This window comes from Eleutherodactylus coqui, chromosome 4 (genome assembly GCF_035609145.1).
Source record: "Eleutherodactylus coqui strain aEleCoq1 chromosome 4, aEleCoq1.hap1, whole genome shotgun sequence".
Lineage (NCBI taxonomy): Eukaryota > Metazoa > Chordata > Amphibia > Anura > Eleutherodactylidae > Eleutherodactylus > Eleutherodactylus coqui.
The window spans coordinates 167,808,850-167,826,282 of NC_089840.1; the positions used below are offsets into that span (position 1 = coordinate 167,808,850).

The window sequence follows — 17,433 nt, forward strand, 5'->3', positions numbered from 1 at the left end:
CACTGTGAGGGGGGGGGGCTCACTGTTACTACTGCGGCCACTGTGGGGGGTCATTGTTACTACTGAGGCCATTGTGGGAGGGGTCACTCTTACTACTGAGGCTAGTGTGTGTGGGGGGGGGGTTACTACTACCACTGGGGCCACTGTGGTTGGGGGGAGGTCACTATTACTACTGGGGCCACTGTGGGGGGGGTTACTATTACCACTGGGGCCACTGTGGGGGGGGGGGGGGGTCACTATTACTACTGAGGCCATTGCGGGGGGTCACTTACTACTGAGGCCACTGTGGGGGTGGGGGGGTCACTTACTACTGGGACCTCTGTGGGGGGTGTCACTATTATTACTGGGGCCTCTGTGGGGGTTTCACTGTTACTACTGTGACCACTGTGGGAGGGAGTCACTTATTACTGGGGCCACTGTGGGGGGGGGGGGGTCACTATTACTACTGAGGCCGCTGTGGGCGGTCAATATTACTACTGAGGCCACTGTGGGGGGGGGGTCACTATTATTACTGCGGCCACTGTGGGGTGGTGGGGTATCACTATTACTACTGAGGCCACTGCGTGGGGAGGTCACTATTACTACTGGGGCCACTGTAGGGGGGGACACTATTACCACTGGGGCCACTGTAGGGGGGGGGGGGGCACTATTACGACTGGGGCCCCTGTGGGGGGACACTTACCACAGAGGCCCCTGTGGGGGACATTATCATCACGGAGGCTCCTGTGGGGCATACTATTACGACTGAAGCCCCTGTGGGGGACACTATTACTAATGTGGCCACTTTGCACGTGGCAGCCTACCTCAAGCTGACTTAGGGTTTGTTTATACATGGCAGAAATGCTGCTAAATGTCCGCTGTGGAAATTTCTGTGGCAAATTCCACAGCATTTCTGTATCCAAAAAACAATCACCAGGGAACCAGAAGCCGGGAAGCGATGGCAGCGGGAAGCCTTCGGAGGAAGTAAGGGGGAGCGCCGCATAGTATCAAATCAATTGCTGGATCGTGGCCGATTTCCAGTCAAAATTTGCACCAATGGTACTCCATCGCTCGAGCTAGGGAAAATAACTCCCTGTCTATTTTGAAACAGCCCTGTACTTTTTAGAACGACAGAGGTAAAACCTATATGTCATGATAAGTCCGACCACCTGACGTGTGGGCACTTTGCTATAAATAAGTGGGTTTTGGGTTGCAGTTTGGGCACTCAGTCTCTAAAAGGTTCACCATCATTGCCCTAAGAGGCCTGAAAAAAAGCAGAGCAAGAAAAAAACAGGAAAATTCACATGAGAAACTGAATTGATAGAGCTCAATCTAGATACAAACAGCACTAAGGCAGCGGCCAACGAAGATCTGGGCTACCTTTGGAAAGTCATGTAAACTGTAAGTTAATGTGGTGTATTTATCTGTAGTCTTACTAAAAAACAGCATCAATGGCAACAATTCAACTCCAAAACATCACCAAAGTATTTTTCAACAATTCTCTATGTTCGTGGTAAACAGACATAATAAAAACAACATTTTAAGTGATGGCAATTACAAGCAGATTTTAAATCTTTCAATTTTATTATACTAAAATGAAAAGAAAATTTTAAAAAAAACACGGGAAAAAAAAATAGCAAATGGAAAATCATGCTATACAAATGTCATTAAGAAAATATAAACCGTATAGGCAGCACTCTGTAAATATAAAATGAAAACTTAACACCGTGTACAGTTTTCATCTGAGTACATATTTATTTGATAAATATAAGGTGGACACAACTAACTACATACAGTTTTGCAAGACTAAAAAGCACAATTACGTTATTTTTGAACATTTTCAGCCTTGACTGCTAGAGGGAGGAAGCAGAACTTCTTCACTCTGGCACTAAAGGTGATACAAATATGAATGATTAAATTGTACATACAATGTACAGACAAAATACAGTGGCCCTTTTTGCATGTTTTCTTATAGATTGTACCATTTATTTTTAATTTCCCCGTCTGATCAGAATATCAAAAATTATACAAAGAGAATTTGGTTACAATCTTTTTATTTAATTTCCCTATAATCCACTATTTTTCACTGTGTGTGTATTACCTCATGTAGCACCTTAAAATACACAGGACTAATGCGTGTCAGCTAAAATATTAGATGTACATAACAAAAAAAAATGTCATTTATTTTCACAAAGGGTCAAAGTATTTTACAGGAGTGGAAACAATGTTGTGATTTCACACAAAATGCACCCAGCCCATCGTGTTGCCCACCCTCCCTCAAATGTAGGATCATTTCCACACCATATGGAAACACACACTTTTTTTTTAAAAACATTTTTCTAACCACTTTTTTTGCAAAATAAAAAACAAACAAATGCACATTCCCAGGAAAATGAATGTGTCTGTGTTTTATGTCTCTACTGCTCATATACATTATTTACATAGGGTGTGTGAAGTCCTTTAACCCTGCCTAGACCCCAAAGGGCTAAGCATAAGTTGGTAATGCCATCATCCCTTTTCCCCTCCTTAAAATGAATTGGTTAATTATTTCCAGTTGAAAAAGTAGCTTAGAAAGCCGTCGCATTTTTTCTTCTGACGTTTAATATATAATTCCTGCTTGTACTCCTAGATATAACACAACGACGCAAAAGGTGTTTGATGCTGTGAAAGGATCGGCATTACTTTTCAATTCTAATTTAAGTTGGTGTAGGATTAAATATTCTCAGCCTTATAGTTCATACTAAATTCTAGAATGAAAGAAAAAGAATCTAATATTTTTGAGCAACTGTTGGCCAAATTGTAAGGTACAAGGAACGGAGACGGAAAGCCAATGCCCTGTCCATAGCATTCCCATCATATATTGCATCAGGTACTTGAAGAAGTTTGTTTTCTTTTTGGGTAGAAGCAAATTTTACATGTTTATAAATACAAGAACCTTATAACTCAGGTTAACCCCTTCACTTCCACAGCAACTGGACACGTCTGTAGAGGTGAAATATCATCACTGCAAGTACAGCTGCAAGGTGACATGGGTAGAGGAAATGGGATGTGTCACATGGCATTAAAAAGAAAGAAACTGCATGACAACAAACCATGTCACTAAGCAACACATTTCTAAATTTTTTTGAACATATTTACAATATTTTAATTGCATATGAACAGCAATGTGCGCTGCCGTCTTATCTTACTAAGACACCGGAATTTAGAAAATGAAAAAATAAAAAGTGGAGATGCATTTATAAAAGCTTAAAATTTCTACACAATGGGGGCACAAACATAATAAAATAATGTCGGGAAGTTCAAACTGCTAGAAGGGAAATCAAAAAGGGTAAATAATTACTTTGCCTTCCCACCTTTTTTTCTCTATTTTTTTGTTAAATAAAAAAATTTACAAAATACAACTTTGGTGATAGAAAAAAAAAAGGAAAACAAACATTTGTCAAAATAGGATTGTTTGGTGTGTCAGTCACATCTGTACAAGCACAACACACAGGCAAAAAAAATGAATGAATGTCATAAAGAAGACATAAGATGGCAAAGCTGGTTCAAGAAGCGAGAAGGAGGGAGTCTCTTACAAAGAGGCAAGAAGAAGTCTTCCTTCAAGCAGTCTTCTACGAAGGTGATCTGCAGGAGACTAAATACACTTTTATTTTATACAGCGAGCCAGCAAAGGAGGAAAGCAGTGAAAAAAGTGAACAAGGACAAAGTAATTAACATTGATTGGCACACATGCACTTCTGTACAAATATAACAACAGTTTTACAGAAGCAAGCAGCATTAACACACCAGAAGCACAGAAACCGGGTTAGACTCATGCAGTTAGACCCCCGCCCCCACACCTCTCGAAGGTACCTAGACCATGAGGTGTCTGGGAAAGAAGATTGCACAAATAACACACATTTTTATGTGGATTTATATTAAAGTGAAAAGAATCACCAGGCAGATAAAAAGGCCAGTTATTGTGTAACAGTCTTCTCGGGTTAAGTAAAATCCTTAAACAAAAACATAACCCATCAGCTGCTTTATAAACCAACATCAATGCCCCTTGCAGCAGCTTAGAACAAAAAATAAAATCAAACAAGATTAAATTAAGTCCCGATGGACAGCCCATTCCTGGATATCAGGCCACATTGTCCTTCAGCTTCATGCTGTTGGAGTTTAGTCTGTGCATTTAGTAAAAAACGTCGGACCGGGGGGGGGCCTGGGGATTTTCATTAAAAATGCTGCAATAAAAAACAGAGGAAATGTATACTGGTAGCAAACCAAAGATGAAGGAGACCCTCAGAGAGGCTGTCCTCTATGTCAGCACTTGTGTGTGGCGAGGGCAAGATGTCCACCCTCAATGTTCACCGCTTAGGAACTTTGTGCTTTGTGTGCGGGTGTGTGTTTGTTCCATCTTTCTCCCAATTTCATGGTTAGGTTCTTCTTCTCCAGCTGGTGTGAGACTGGTTGTGGTGTGGGAAGGGGGGGGTAGCACTAGGCATCAGGAGGCTTCATGCGTCCTGCATTTAACCTCCACCACCTCTTAACCGGCCTAGTAGGGGCTTTGTCTTCAAAGTTTCCCATTTATCACCTCAATATGGGAAAACCAGGAAGCACCACGTGAGAGATCTACGGCAGCCTGAAGCCGCATGTTGCAGCGTCACTTAAAGCGCATCAGTCTGAGGCAAATGCAGCTTCAAGACTGCCAGGAAGGCAGACATAATGGATAAGGGTTGGGATTTCCAGAACTGTGCCTGCCTTTGTGTGTCCTGACTGGCTGTATTATGGAGGATAGGGAAACAGCTGCAGATTAGTTGTTCTCAAACAGTGAGAGAAGGTCATCGTTGCTGTTGTTTGGTAGGTCTGGAGGATCCAGGTAGGAAAGAAGCTTGTCTGGATTAGTAAGCTCTGGAAGCAGCTGCAGGAAGGATAGAGAAAAGCTCATTAAACTGCTGGAACCATTTACTACATTTCACCATTAATGCATTGAAGTCATCATTGAGAAATACCTGTTGCAAATTTGCATATACCTGGCGTATTGTTAGTTTGTGCCTTTGTAAGCAGTCCTAATCATATGTGTATGGGTATATGTGCTGTCAATACACAGACAACAATACAAAAAGGAGTTGGATTAAAACAGAGGGCCCAACCACAAGAGCCAGTACTGGCAGAGTATCGGGTTCCTTGCAAGAGCAGCAGGTTTTCTTTTATGGGATTTTGAAATTAAAAGCAAAATCTCCTCCACTATAAAGGTATACTAGAAAATTATTCAGCACACAAATTTTAATTTATTTAGATTAAAAGACAGTGAGCGGCGGATATTCCAATTACGATTAAAGTCACTGACAGAATGTTTCTGATGCAAAATATCTTATTTCTGGATTCTTAACCTGCATCTTTACAGTTTACACTAACAGCTTCTCCGCCGGCTCAGTGTCTGCTCACTCCGGACGGCTGCAGTCTGCAGAGTGGCATCTGTAGCTGCAGTGCAGCAGTGGGCACAGCGTTAGAAGAGCTCAGCTACGTTGTTTGGCGAGCGTTTATGGTCAAGCAACAAAGTGATTTCATTATGTAACCTAAAGTACTGGCAGCTATGAGATGTATAAGGATATTGTATTTATTTATAAACTAAAATATGTGAACCTAAGCAGTCACACTTTTATTTCTACATGAACTTACATCCAGCGATGGCTCTGGCATATCTGGAGCTCCTTGTCCACCAGGCTGACCTTCTAACACAGAGGAAGGGTTAAATCCCATGTCCCCATGTGGATGGTTGGCAGCTTGTGGTGGGTGTCGAGGTTGAGGTGCTGGTCCACCATGGTGTAAAGGCTGCCCAGGCTGGCTACCTGGGTGAGGCGGGTGTAAGCCCTGAGGCATGGAGCCATGAGGCTGCTCAGAATTTCCTACATGAGAAATCTGTAAGATAGTCAGTTAGGAAGTGTGTCAGCTTTACAGAGCACAAACTTTTAGAATAACCTAACCCCTAAATTAGTGATTCAGTATAGAAAGTAATAAGCTATCTAATTACATAGTGTTTGACGTTTATCAATAGAGCAATCTACACTTTATCACAATGCACATCATCACCACTTACAGAGTCCTGCATGGAGTGGCTAAGAGGTTTGTCCAGTGAAGACATACCACCGGGCATGTCAGGCGGATGAGATAACTGGGGCCCATGCATAAAATCGTTCATAGACGTCCCACCGGGTGCTCCATGTGGAAAGTCAAAGTTGCCATGACCTGGATAACTGTTTCCTACAAAATGAAAACATAACTATGTAGTTATCTACTTACTGATAATTCCATACACCAGTGAGAAACATGTGACACCACAAGTAACCCCTGTTCATCAGCACATGCCATTTTTTGTAAACAGAATATCTTTTAGCATATAGAATAAATCTGTTTTAATAAATATCCTATGCCTGTATAAAATTATTTGACTTTGAACTTCAAAGGCCACCTGTGAGTTTCTCTGCCCGGGTCCCGGTTAGGCCAGTTTTACAGGAGCGTTCCAGCCCGACTTATGATGCTCTAAGGTGGGGTCACTAGACCCGTGCCCATGATACATTTGTGTGAAACTAGTCTTAATACTTCCTGAACCCTTATACTACAAAGGCATACAACCAACCTATCGGATCTTTAATTTTCTTTCTTATGAAAAATTAGATGCAGACTGGGTCTTTAAAGGGGAAGTCCAATGAGAAATATCGGAAAAGGTTTAAGAAGGCTTTACGCCAGAAAAGTGGCATAGAAAATTCTCAAAACTTTTGCAACTTTTCAGCCTTCTGCACCAGTCTCGGCTCTTTAAGGGGAAGCGGGTGTGGCTTGTTGGAAGGGGGCGTGACCACTTGGACCGACAGATTTATGCATAAATTTATGCCAGAAACTGTCGTATATTATGCCAGAAATGCATAATTTATGACAGTGTAACGGTGCACAAAGCAGTTGAGGATGTGCTTAATACATGAAGAAGCATGCGCCGGGGTGAATTATACTAAACCAGCGGCAGAAATACTGAGCTTAGTGAATTTTTCCCATTGCCTATTGTTAAAGCTATCCCACAATAGTTTTTTATATTTACAATTATTAAATACTTATATCCTTAGATATTCAAGGAATAAATGTTAGAATAGCGCCACCTGCTGTTTCTATTGAACAGGTTTTCTGTTCCATATGGTCACACCTACTAAGGCTTGCATCTGTGTGGTGGAGCAGAAAGCGAGGCAAGACTGGGCATATGAAACAATTATGCAGCTGGATACAATGGAAACAGCAAGTGGCGCTATTTTAACATTGGTCTTGGAAAATTTGGGAATAAAAACTTATTTTAATAAGTGTAAATACAAAAGATTTCTCTTTATGGCTGGATTTAACTATAAACAAGCTTTTTGTGGGACATGAACACGAGACGGCCATATTGCCTGATCTGCAGTTACCATTTAGGGATAAGCCTTACAGCAGCCATGTGGACCTCTAGAAAATTGGAGCTTTTCATTGACATCTAGGGGAGTGTTTTAGGCATGCTCTGTGACACGTGTAGAGGTCACTCCTCAGGAGGGGAGGAGGGGAGCTGTGACATATTGTCCTTGGTGGATTCTGTATGCTCTTCCTACAGGTTTCATTGTAATGCGGCCTGGAATAAGGACTGCAGGATTTTAGGCTTATTTTAAAACGTAAATGATAACATGAACAATTAAAAACACAACAAAAATAGGGAAAAAAAATCTGTTAAACATAAAATCTTGATTTAAACATTGGTCATTTTCACAAGACACATTTCCTTCAAGAGGCCACCAAATTACAAGACAGTTGTCATAAAACAAGGCAAACCAAGCTTAACTCTAATGCAACCTGCAGCTTTAGGCGGGGTTCCCACGGGACGTATTCTCAGCAGAAATCCCGAAGCATTTAGCTGCGGGTTTTGGAGTGGCTTGGCCGCATGCATTTCAGTTGCGGGCGGCTCCTCCATAGAGAGGAGCGATGCCACAACGGAAAAAAATTAAATAAAATAGACATGCTCTGGCCGGGGAATCTGTGCTGCAGCGCTGGCTAATGCCGGCTTTGCCGCAACGGATTGGCTGTCTTGTGTGGACGAGATTTTTGACAAATCTGGTCCACATGGCTGTCTGACCCCGGGATTAGCGGCTGCAGGCAGACTTGCCGCAGCGAAATTCCGCATGGAATTTCCATGGCAAATATGCCCTGTGTGAACCCAGCCTTAACTCAGATAGCTTATTAACCCCTTAGTGACGAAGCCTGTTTGCGCCTTAGTGACGGAGTCAAATTTTGGAAATCTGACATGCGTCGTTCAACGTGGCATAACTCCGTAAAGGCTTTACATATCCCAGTGATTCTGACATTGTTTTTTCGCCACATGTTGTACTTCATTTAGATTGTAAAAAGAGACCGATATAATTTGTGTATATTTATTAAAAGTACCAATATTGGAAAAATTTTGAAAAAATTGTCATTTTTTCACATTTTCAACCGTAATATCTCAAATATGTCCAAACATACTGTACCAATTTTTGATAAGATATGTATTTCCATCTGTTTACTTTATTCTGAATGCACACTTGAAAAACTTTTGTGTTTTTTTTAACCATTTAGAGGACGTACAAATTTAACATTACTTTTCAGCATTTTGAGGAGCACTTTGTTTTCCTGCACCAAGCCAAGTTTGCAGAGGCTCATAAGTGTCAGAATAATAGATACACCTACAAATGACCCCATTTTAAAAACTACACCCCTTAGTGTATTCACTGAGGGGTGTCATGAGTATTTTGACCCCACCAGTTCTTTTCAGGAATTAGTTCAATTTAGGGGACAAAAAATTAAATTTCATATTTTTGCAAATATGTCATTTTAAAGACATATTTTTTTCCTATAGAGCCCATGAAAATGAGGATTTACACACCAAAATGGATACCCCCGTTTCTCCCGTGTTCAGAAACATACCCATTGTGGCCCTAATCTTATGTCTGGATGCATAACGGGAGCCAAAATGAAAGGAGTAGTCGGTGTCTTTCAGAACATAAATTTTGCTTGAAGGCGTTTTAGGCCCCATAGCACTTTTGTAGAGCTCTTGAGTGGCCAAAACCAAAGAGAACCCCCACAAATGACCCCATTTTGAAAACTAGACCCCTTAACGAATTTATCTAGGGGTGTACTGACCATTTTGACCCCCCAGTTTTTGAATGAATTCAAGCCAAGCAAAAGGAAAAAATTGTGATTTTCATTTTTTTGTCAATTCTGTCATTTTAAAAACAGCTTTTTTTGTACAGCACACGCATGAATGAAGCCTTTCATCCCAAAATAGATACCCCTGTTTCTCCCGTGTTCAGAGACATACCCATTGTGGCCCTAATCTTATGTCTGGATGCACAATGGGGCCCAAAACAAAAGGAGTAGTCGGTGGCTTTAAGAACATAGATTTTCCTTGAAGGAGTTTTAGGCCCATAGCACTTTTGTAGAGCTCTTGAGCGGCCAAAATCAAAGAGAACCCCCACAAGTAACCCCATTTTGAAAACTAGACCCCTTAATGAATTTATCTAGGGGTGTACTGCCCATTTTGAGCCCACAGTTTTTGAATGAATTGAAGCAAAGCAAAAGGAAAAAATTGTGATTTTCGTTTTTTTGGCAATTCTGTCGTTTTAAAAACTGCTTTTTTGGTACAGCACACATATGAATGAAGACTTGCACCCCAAAGTGGATACCCCTGTTTGTCCCGTGTTCAGAGACATACCCATTGTGGCCCTAATCTTTTGTCTGGATGCACAACGGGGCCCAAAATGAAAGGAGTAGTCGGTGGCTTTCAGAACAGAAATTTAGCATGAAGGTGATTTAGACCCCATTGCACACTTGTAGAGCCCTTGAGCGGCCAAAACGACAGAGAACCCCCACAAATGATCCCATTTTGAAAACTAGACCCCCTAACGAATTTATCTAGGGGTGTACTGTGTATTTTTACCCTACAATTTTTGAATAAATCTAAGCAAAGCAGTAGGAAAAAAATTACAATTTTCATTTTTTTGGCAGTTGTATCAATTTAAAAACTGTTTTTTTTTGTACAGCACACATAGGGATGAAGACTTTCACCCCAAAATGGATACCCCTGTTTGTCCCGTGTTCAGAACCATACCCCTTGTGGCCCTAATCTACTTAAAGGAAGCATGGCTAGGCCTATAATGGAAGGAGCACCCGTTGGATTTTAGGGTACAACGGAATAAATTCTAGGCCCCATTGCCCACTTATAGAGTCATTGAGCGTCCAAAACTATAAAGACCCCCACAAATATCCCCATTTTAAAAACTAGACCCCTTAACGAATTCATCTAGGGGAGTACTGCGTATTTTGACCACACAGTATTTGAATAAATTTCAGCAAAGCAGAAGAAAAAAATTACAATTTTCATTTTTTTGGCAATTTTGTCAATTTAAAAACTTTTTTTTTTGTACAGTTTACATAGGAATGAAGACGTTCACCCCAAATGGATACCCCCGTTTGTCCCGTGTTCAAAAACATACCCATTGTGGCCCTAATCTACTTACAGGAAACATGGCAAGGCCTGTAATGGAGGGAACACCAGTTGGATTGCAGGGCATAACTGAATAAATTCCAGGCCCCATTGCTCATTTGTACGGAATAAAAATTGACTCCCTAAAATCCCCCCCCCCTCCTCCACGCCCTTTTCGGCGTTCCCCAAATCTTAGATAAAAGTAATAATGTGAACTGTGTAGTATTTCCAAAGACAGGTAATTATGGAGGCTGGTTGGGATGGGTACATGGGGCAATAAAACCGGGTATCCCCCCTCCTCTCATGCTTTTTGGGGGTCATTTTTTGACCTCAGTGGCGGGGATGGGGTGTAAAAAGTGGCGCTCTGTGAGTCTCCGTAAGCTTGATGAGGTGCGGCGGTCTCACACAGAAGGCGCTCAACAAGCTGCTCCTGGAACTGCAGGAAGGCGAGCGTTCCAGGGGCTTCTTGTAAATTGCGTATTACAGGTAGCGGTCTGAATAACGCCGGGCTCAGGCAGCCGTAGGTGGAATCTGCTTGTGGAGGCCCGCAGCGGATCCCATCTGTGAGCCCGGCTGTGACCCTGCGTACGGCCGCGTAATGTACTGCGTATAACTGCGTACTTACACGGGCGGTCATGCGCAGTACACTTTTTTTGTTGTTGTTTGTAGTTCCCGCACCGTCGCTTAGCGATGACACGGGTACCCACAGCCCGTATACAAGGTATACGGGCGTATGGGCAGCGGGTATATCCACGACCATGGAGCACAATGGGCTCTATGTTGCGGATATCCGCGGTAAAATAGAACCTACTGCGTTCTCTTTTCTGTGAGTGGATTACGCAATTCCAACCCGCTAATGTGAGCGGAATTGTGTAATCCAATGCGATTGATCTGCGTATTACCGCGGATCAGACGCATGCGGAATCTGTAATTCCTATCCGGTCATGTGAGACCGGCCTAAGGTAGATCGCTACCATTTTTTCACGTGACCGGGGACCGTGACTGCTCCAGGCTCTCGGTGACCGTTGGACGCTGGGAGCAAGGAGATATTAAGTTTCCTGGGCTCCCCGTCTCCTGCGCATGTGTCCGGTGTTTTGCCGGCGGTCGCATGCGCAGAATACGGGAAAGTTCACGGAAGAAGAATGCGCCGGGGTGCAAATATGGAGGCCTCCGGTAAAAAATTTTATCTCCTCTCACCGATCGCATCAGTGAGGGGAGATGAACCTTCCCCTTTTTTTTAACTTTTACGTGATCGCCATTATTCTTTGGATAACGGCGAACACGTGATCAGGAACCGCTCACCGCGGCCCTCCGTGAAATCTCCAGGCTCTCGGCTAAGTTTTGTAGCCAGGAGCAGGGAGATTTTAAAAAACCACAGCTTTTGCGCATGCGCCTGCCACATTGGTGACGGGCGCGTGCGCAGAAGCTGGGTTGAGGTCCGCGGATAAATCCGCAGGCCTTAGGTACGTCATTTCATCCTCCCTCACGGATATGATCCGTGGGGGGAGATGAAACGCAAGCTTTTTTTTAACTTTTTAAAACTTTTTTTTTACCTTTTACCCCTTTTTTTATTATTTTTTTTTTTACTTTTTGCACTTTTTTTTTTACTTTACATGATCACTGTCATCCATTGGATGACAGTGATCATGTCCCTGGTGACATCCCTCTGCTCTTGGCTACACATGGCAGCCAGGAGCAGAGCAATTTTGAATTTCCCGGGGCTCGAGCCCCTCTGTGCACGCGCCTGATGTCAATCATCGGGCGCGCATGTGCAGACGGGTATTTCGGGTCCCGGGACATCACAGAGGACCGGGGGTGAGTATCTTCACCTCCCCTCATGGATCCGATCCATGAGGGGAGGTGAAACTTTACTTTTGTTTTACTTTTTAAACTTTTTCGCGATCACCGCTATCGCAATGGATAGCGGTGATCGCGGGCCCGGGGACCGCTCACAGTGGTCCCCGGTAACACCTCCTGGTTCCCGGCTACCTTCAGGAGCCGGGAGCCAGGAGATTTTAAATTTGCCGGGGACACCCGGGCTTCTGCGCGTGCGCGTGACGTCGTTAAGGGGTTAATCAGTAGCTGCACATGGATATAACGGCACGCCCATTCTTACAAGGCATTCCTACAAACGGATGTACAGTTATACTGAATGGTTGCAGGTGCTGAGCACTAACCATCTGCAGTGGGAGCTGGCTGAATATACATCCAGACTCCTGCATGGCCAGTATTGTAGATAACTCTAATCCTGACACCTTAACCCCTTAGGTGTTTTGGTCATTATTGACCATGGAACCTAAGAGGTTAGACAGAGGGAAGTGGCTCCCTTTGTCACCTTATTGGCAGCCAGAACACATATGCGCGTAGTCCATATCTTGCCATGGTAGTCAGGGGCGTCACAAACTGGATGCCTTTTGGAGGTTTAAAATAATAGTGTATAGAAAAAAAAGATGAGCAAAAAAAAGCTGAAACCTTTTCTTCCATAAAAAGTATTTTCATTGATAAACATGTTAAATAAATGAATACGGCATCACTGCAATCACCACAACTGCAAATGACATATTTAAATCACATGGTGAATAATAAAAAGAAAAAAAAAAAAATCAAGAGTGCAATTGCTTTTTTCCTCACCTCCCTCCAAATTAAAAATGAGACCCCCCCCCCCCCCAAAAAAAAAACACCACACCACCACACCCACATATAGCTAAATTGACTAAAAAATAAAAGCATTCTGAGTGTTGGAATACAAAAACATCAAACTCCTTTTTCCATGATATGTTCTTGATGTAAAACATGTAACGTGGTAAAACAAAATACTATCTACATTCGGTATTGCTGTACTAGCACCAACACATAGAAGACAGATAATGGTATTCACGTCACGCCAGCGGAACGCACAATACTTAACAAACCATGTTGGAATTTCTCTTTATTTCCCTTTCCTGCAGAAACACTAAATAAACGTTAATCACCAAGTTTTATGTCCCCTAAATAGTATCCCTGAACAATACATGTCGCCCCACAATACAAAAGTCCCCCCCAGCCACGGCAATGAAACAAGAAAAAATGGCCCTCTGACTGCAGCAATACAAAAACAAGAACATTCCTGTGGTTCGAATAGTCCTGATGGGGTGGAAGAGAACTACTGGACTGCAGATGAAAGCTTCCAACCAGCGAGGAGGCATTCAACACATGGGATTTATGTATTTTTCCCCATGAAATATGAAGTTTTGATTCATCCCTGCAGACCACCTTCCATCGCTTCACACCAGTGGCAGAGCTTCTGGTCCGAGTCACAGATATGCAGGAAAAATCCCAGATGAAATAGCTCAGCATATTACACGGTTTCGTCCAGAAAAATGCTGGATAGCTAGATGGACCCCATTATGGTTAATGGGGTCCATTTGGTTCTGCCATAAGATTGATCCATTTGGCCAGTGGCTTCAGTCTTCCTGCTCCGATAATGAAGTAGGAAAATGGGAGCCATAGCACAACTGTAAATATGGCCATAGTGAAAGTTCTGACGCTCACATGCCTATTGTAGGCGTTTTCAGTGGGGGGGCAGGGAGTAGCATGAGCACTTGGTCAGTGGCTACTCAGCTTCATATTCAGCATATTGCAATGCAAAGTGTGTTCTCACAATTATAGCCAGCAGTAACTTCTGAAGCAACTCATACTACAGTAGCTCTTCTGTGAGATCAGACCAGACGGGCTAAATGTCATTTCCCACATGCATCAGTGAGCTTTGCACACCCATGACCCTTAGGCCTCCTACACGCGACCATATGCATTTTTACTCTGGCCGATCACAGCTAAAATAGTATGAATGAAGAATTACCACAATCAAGTCCCTAGCTTTAAAGGGGTTGTCCCGCGCCAAAACGGCTTTTTTTTTTTTTTTTCAATAGACCCCCCGCGCGAGACAAACACAAGGGATGGGTTAAAAAAAAAAAAAGTTTAGTACTTACCCGAATCCCCGCTCTGCGGCGACTTCTTACTTACCTTACCAAGATGGCCACCGGGATCTTCACCCACGATGCACCGCGGGTCTTCTCCCATGGTGCACCGTGGGCTCTGTGCGGTCCATTGCCGATTCCAGCCTCCTGATTGGCTGGAATCGGCACATGTGACGGGGCAGAGCTACGAGGACCAGCTCTCCGGCACGAGCGGCCCCATTCACCAGGGAGAAGACCGGACTCGGGAGATTAGATGCTGAAATTAGACGGCACCATGGAGACGGGGACGCTAGCAACGGAGCAGGTAAGTGAATAACTTCTGTATGGCTCATATTTAATGCACGATGTATATTACAAAGTGCATTAATATGGCCATACAGAAGTGCTTACCCCCACTTGCTTTCTCGGGACAACCCCTTTAACCACGTTTTCTCGTTCGTTCACATACGCAGCTGTGGCATATTGGCGAAAAAAATATGCTTCTGCACAGAAATCCCTCAGTCAGCAGGAATCCTTGGAATGACTGCAAATGCTTAAATAGAGCCAGCTGTAGTCTTTTCTGAGCATTGGATGCAGCTAAACTTCCCCCCTCCCTTTTTCAGCTCCCAGAGAAGCCTATGAGAGCCTCCAGCGTATCTCGGAAAAGGTAGGGCTATACCTATTTTCTGACACTGCGTTCAGAATTGGTCACCGTTTTTTGTTTGCCGATACCCCATTATTCCCAGCGTGATTTTTTTTACGCGGTCGTGTGAATAAGGTCTTATAACAGTTCATCGATTGACCTTTCTTGGGCCACTTTTGTTAGATTACTGCTTATCAAGAACACCCCACAAGACTTGCCATTTGGAAAATGCTCTGACCCAGTCGTCTAGTCATCACAATTTGGCCCTTGTCCAATTTGCCTTTTTCTTGTCCATTTTTCCTTCTGCCAGCACCTTAGCTTCAAGAACTGACTGATCTCTTAGGCTGGCTTCACACTACGGCTTGTGAATCCAGAGCTGGTTCCGTCATCTATGCATAAAAGTGCTAAAATGTAAATGGGCTGCACCTAGGTATGAAAAGAGGAGGTGCTTGCGGAGGGCTGCTGGTCCCACTTCCTAGTACAGAAGGTATTCATAGCACACCCTTCGCTTGATGTGGCGTTTTATTATGATGTGCAATTAACAAGACACTTATAATTGAGGTTTTCGTCTCGGTTGACCTCTTTCTGTTCACTGCACAGTAGTGGCGGTTGCCGGTATGGAAAAAAGCACCTATAGTGCTCAGGTTGTGCCAGATGCCAGCTTAGTCCCTACTGAACCACTACATAAGCGCTCAGGTTGTGCCAGATGCCAGCTTAGTCCCTACCGGACCACTTCATAATCGCTCAGGTTGTGCCATATGCCAGCTTAGTCCCTACCAGACCACTACATAAGCACTCAGGTAGTGCCAGACACCAGCTTATCCCCTACCGGACCACTACATAAGCGCTCAGGTAGTGCTATATAAGGGTCTTGTTGATGGCACATAATGATAAAACTTCACATCAAGCAAAGAAGAGTTTGCTGTGACTACGTTCTGTACTGGACTTCGCGGACAGAACCGTAGGAGTGAATATGTGAGATTGAGACCTCTTTGGTCTCTTATAGTTTGTCTCTGTCAATTTTATACATTGGATAGAGAAGTGTTGAGGACGATCCTTTTCTAGCCAATATAAAAGCTTGCAAGGGGCGGAGGTCTCCATCATGCATATTCACCCCTATGGTTCCGTCCTGGTTTCTGTCCCTATGCAGGTTTCTTACTGCCTAATATATCCCACTCCTTGACAAATTGCAAGAAGATAATGAATGTTATTCGTCCATTGGTGTGTTTAACGGTATGGCTGATCGCTGCACATTCTACGTGATGGATCGGTACAATGAGCCATTTTAACAAGATCTGTTTGAATCATCTGTATGAAATAAAAAGCCTGAGAACCTTAAGGCTTTACCTTGTCCAACATATTCGTTAGCGTTACCGCCGCCTGGTGGAGGGGGCAGTGATGGGTACGGTGAAGGGCCAGGCCCTAATGCAGCAATCATTTCCATGACGTTGGGCATGATCATCTGACTGGGACTCATGGTCTTAAATCTCTTCGAGGGCATCCCATCCGGATCATCCTTGATGTGAATCTCTGATTTAATAGGTACCGGCCTCCAGCTGCAAGTTGGGTCTATGGTGACTTCTTCAAATTCAGAACTGCAGAATGAGAAAACAACATTATTATATCGGAGCAACCTGAAGAGTGTCAAGTATTGTGAAATGCTATTGAATGCAGACATACATACTTTATCATCGGTAGTGCTGTATGCCATTTCATCAAGGTCTTCTTTAAAGGGGTATTCCCACGATAAGCAATTATGTCATATCCACTGTAAATATGCCATAAATGCTTAAAGGGGGTTGCTGTAATAAGACCATATGCCCCATTATCTACAATACAGGATCTGCTGATATAATTACACATTCAGTATGAAACTAGATGGGATAAAATGGTGATCATGGGCGGAGGGCATTTTACAGGGCTTCCTGTCTGTAATCCTAACAGCAGTTGTTGTTTTCCAGCCTCAAATGGCTTCTATTTGCAAGAAACAATAGGTTATGTCAAGCAAGTTAGACTTCAAAAGGCATAAATGCATTCAGTCAATCTTCATTGTATATGCTCTGATATCCTTGAAAATGAAGATCTCATAACTACCTTGTCTGCCTCATTAATAGAAATATAAAATGACGCAGAGCATTCTGCCCGACTGTACTTACTTCTGTATTGCATTCAAGATACCCCACATGTACTGATCTACTTCAAGGCCTTCTAAGAGAGCGGTTTTACTGGAACAGACAAGAAATAAAATATTATAGGAAGTGCTAAAAACCAACAGAAAATTCTCAAATAAGCTGGTACAGAGTTGTAATGCGTTCTACCCATTAGGCTTCATTTGCACTGCGCATTCCAGATATACACTATTTATATTT

The 17,433-nt window shown here is 43.1% G+C and overlaps 1 protein-coding gene across 10 annotated transcripts in view; it reads right to left on the reverse strand.

The window, feature by feature from the left end:
* Positions 1-1,709: 1,709 nt before the first annotated feature.
* Positions 1,710-17,433, reverse strand: part of ZMIZ1 (zinc finger MIZ-type containing 1) — a 407,596-nt gene continuing 391,872 nt past the window's right edge. For 9 of the 10 annotated variants that reach the window (XM_066600356.1, XM_066600357.1, XM_066600358.1 and 6 more), the window contains 5 exons: positions 17,221-17,289; positions 16,412-16,659; positions 6,059-6,222; positions 5,641-5,880; positions 1,710-4,879 (listed from right to left, as the gene is read on the reverse strand). In XM_066600356.1, the coding sequence (XP_066456453.1) occupies positions 4,772-4,879; positions 5,641-5,880; positions 6,059-6,222; positions 16,412-16,659; positions 17,221-17,289 (829 nt within the window). In that variant the 3' untranslated portion in view covers positions 1,710-4,771. The remainder of the gene's footprint in view (positions 4,880-5,640; positions 5,881-6,058; positions 6,223-16,411; positions 16,660-17,220; positions 17,290-17,433) is intronic. The other variant, XM_066600362.1, reaches the window with a different exon arrangement.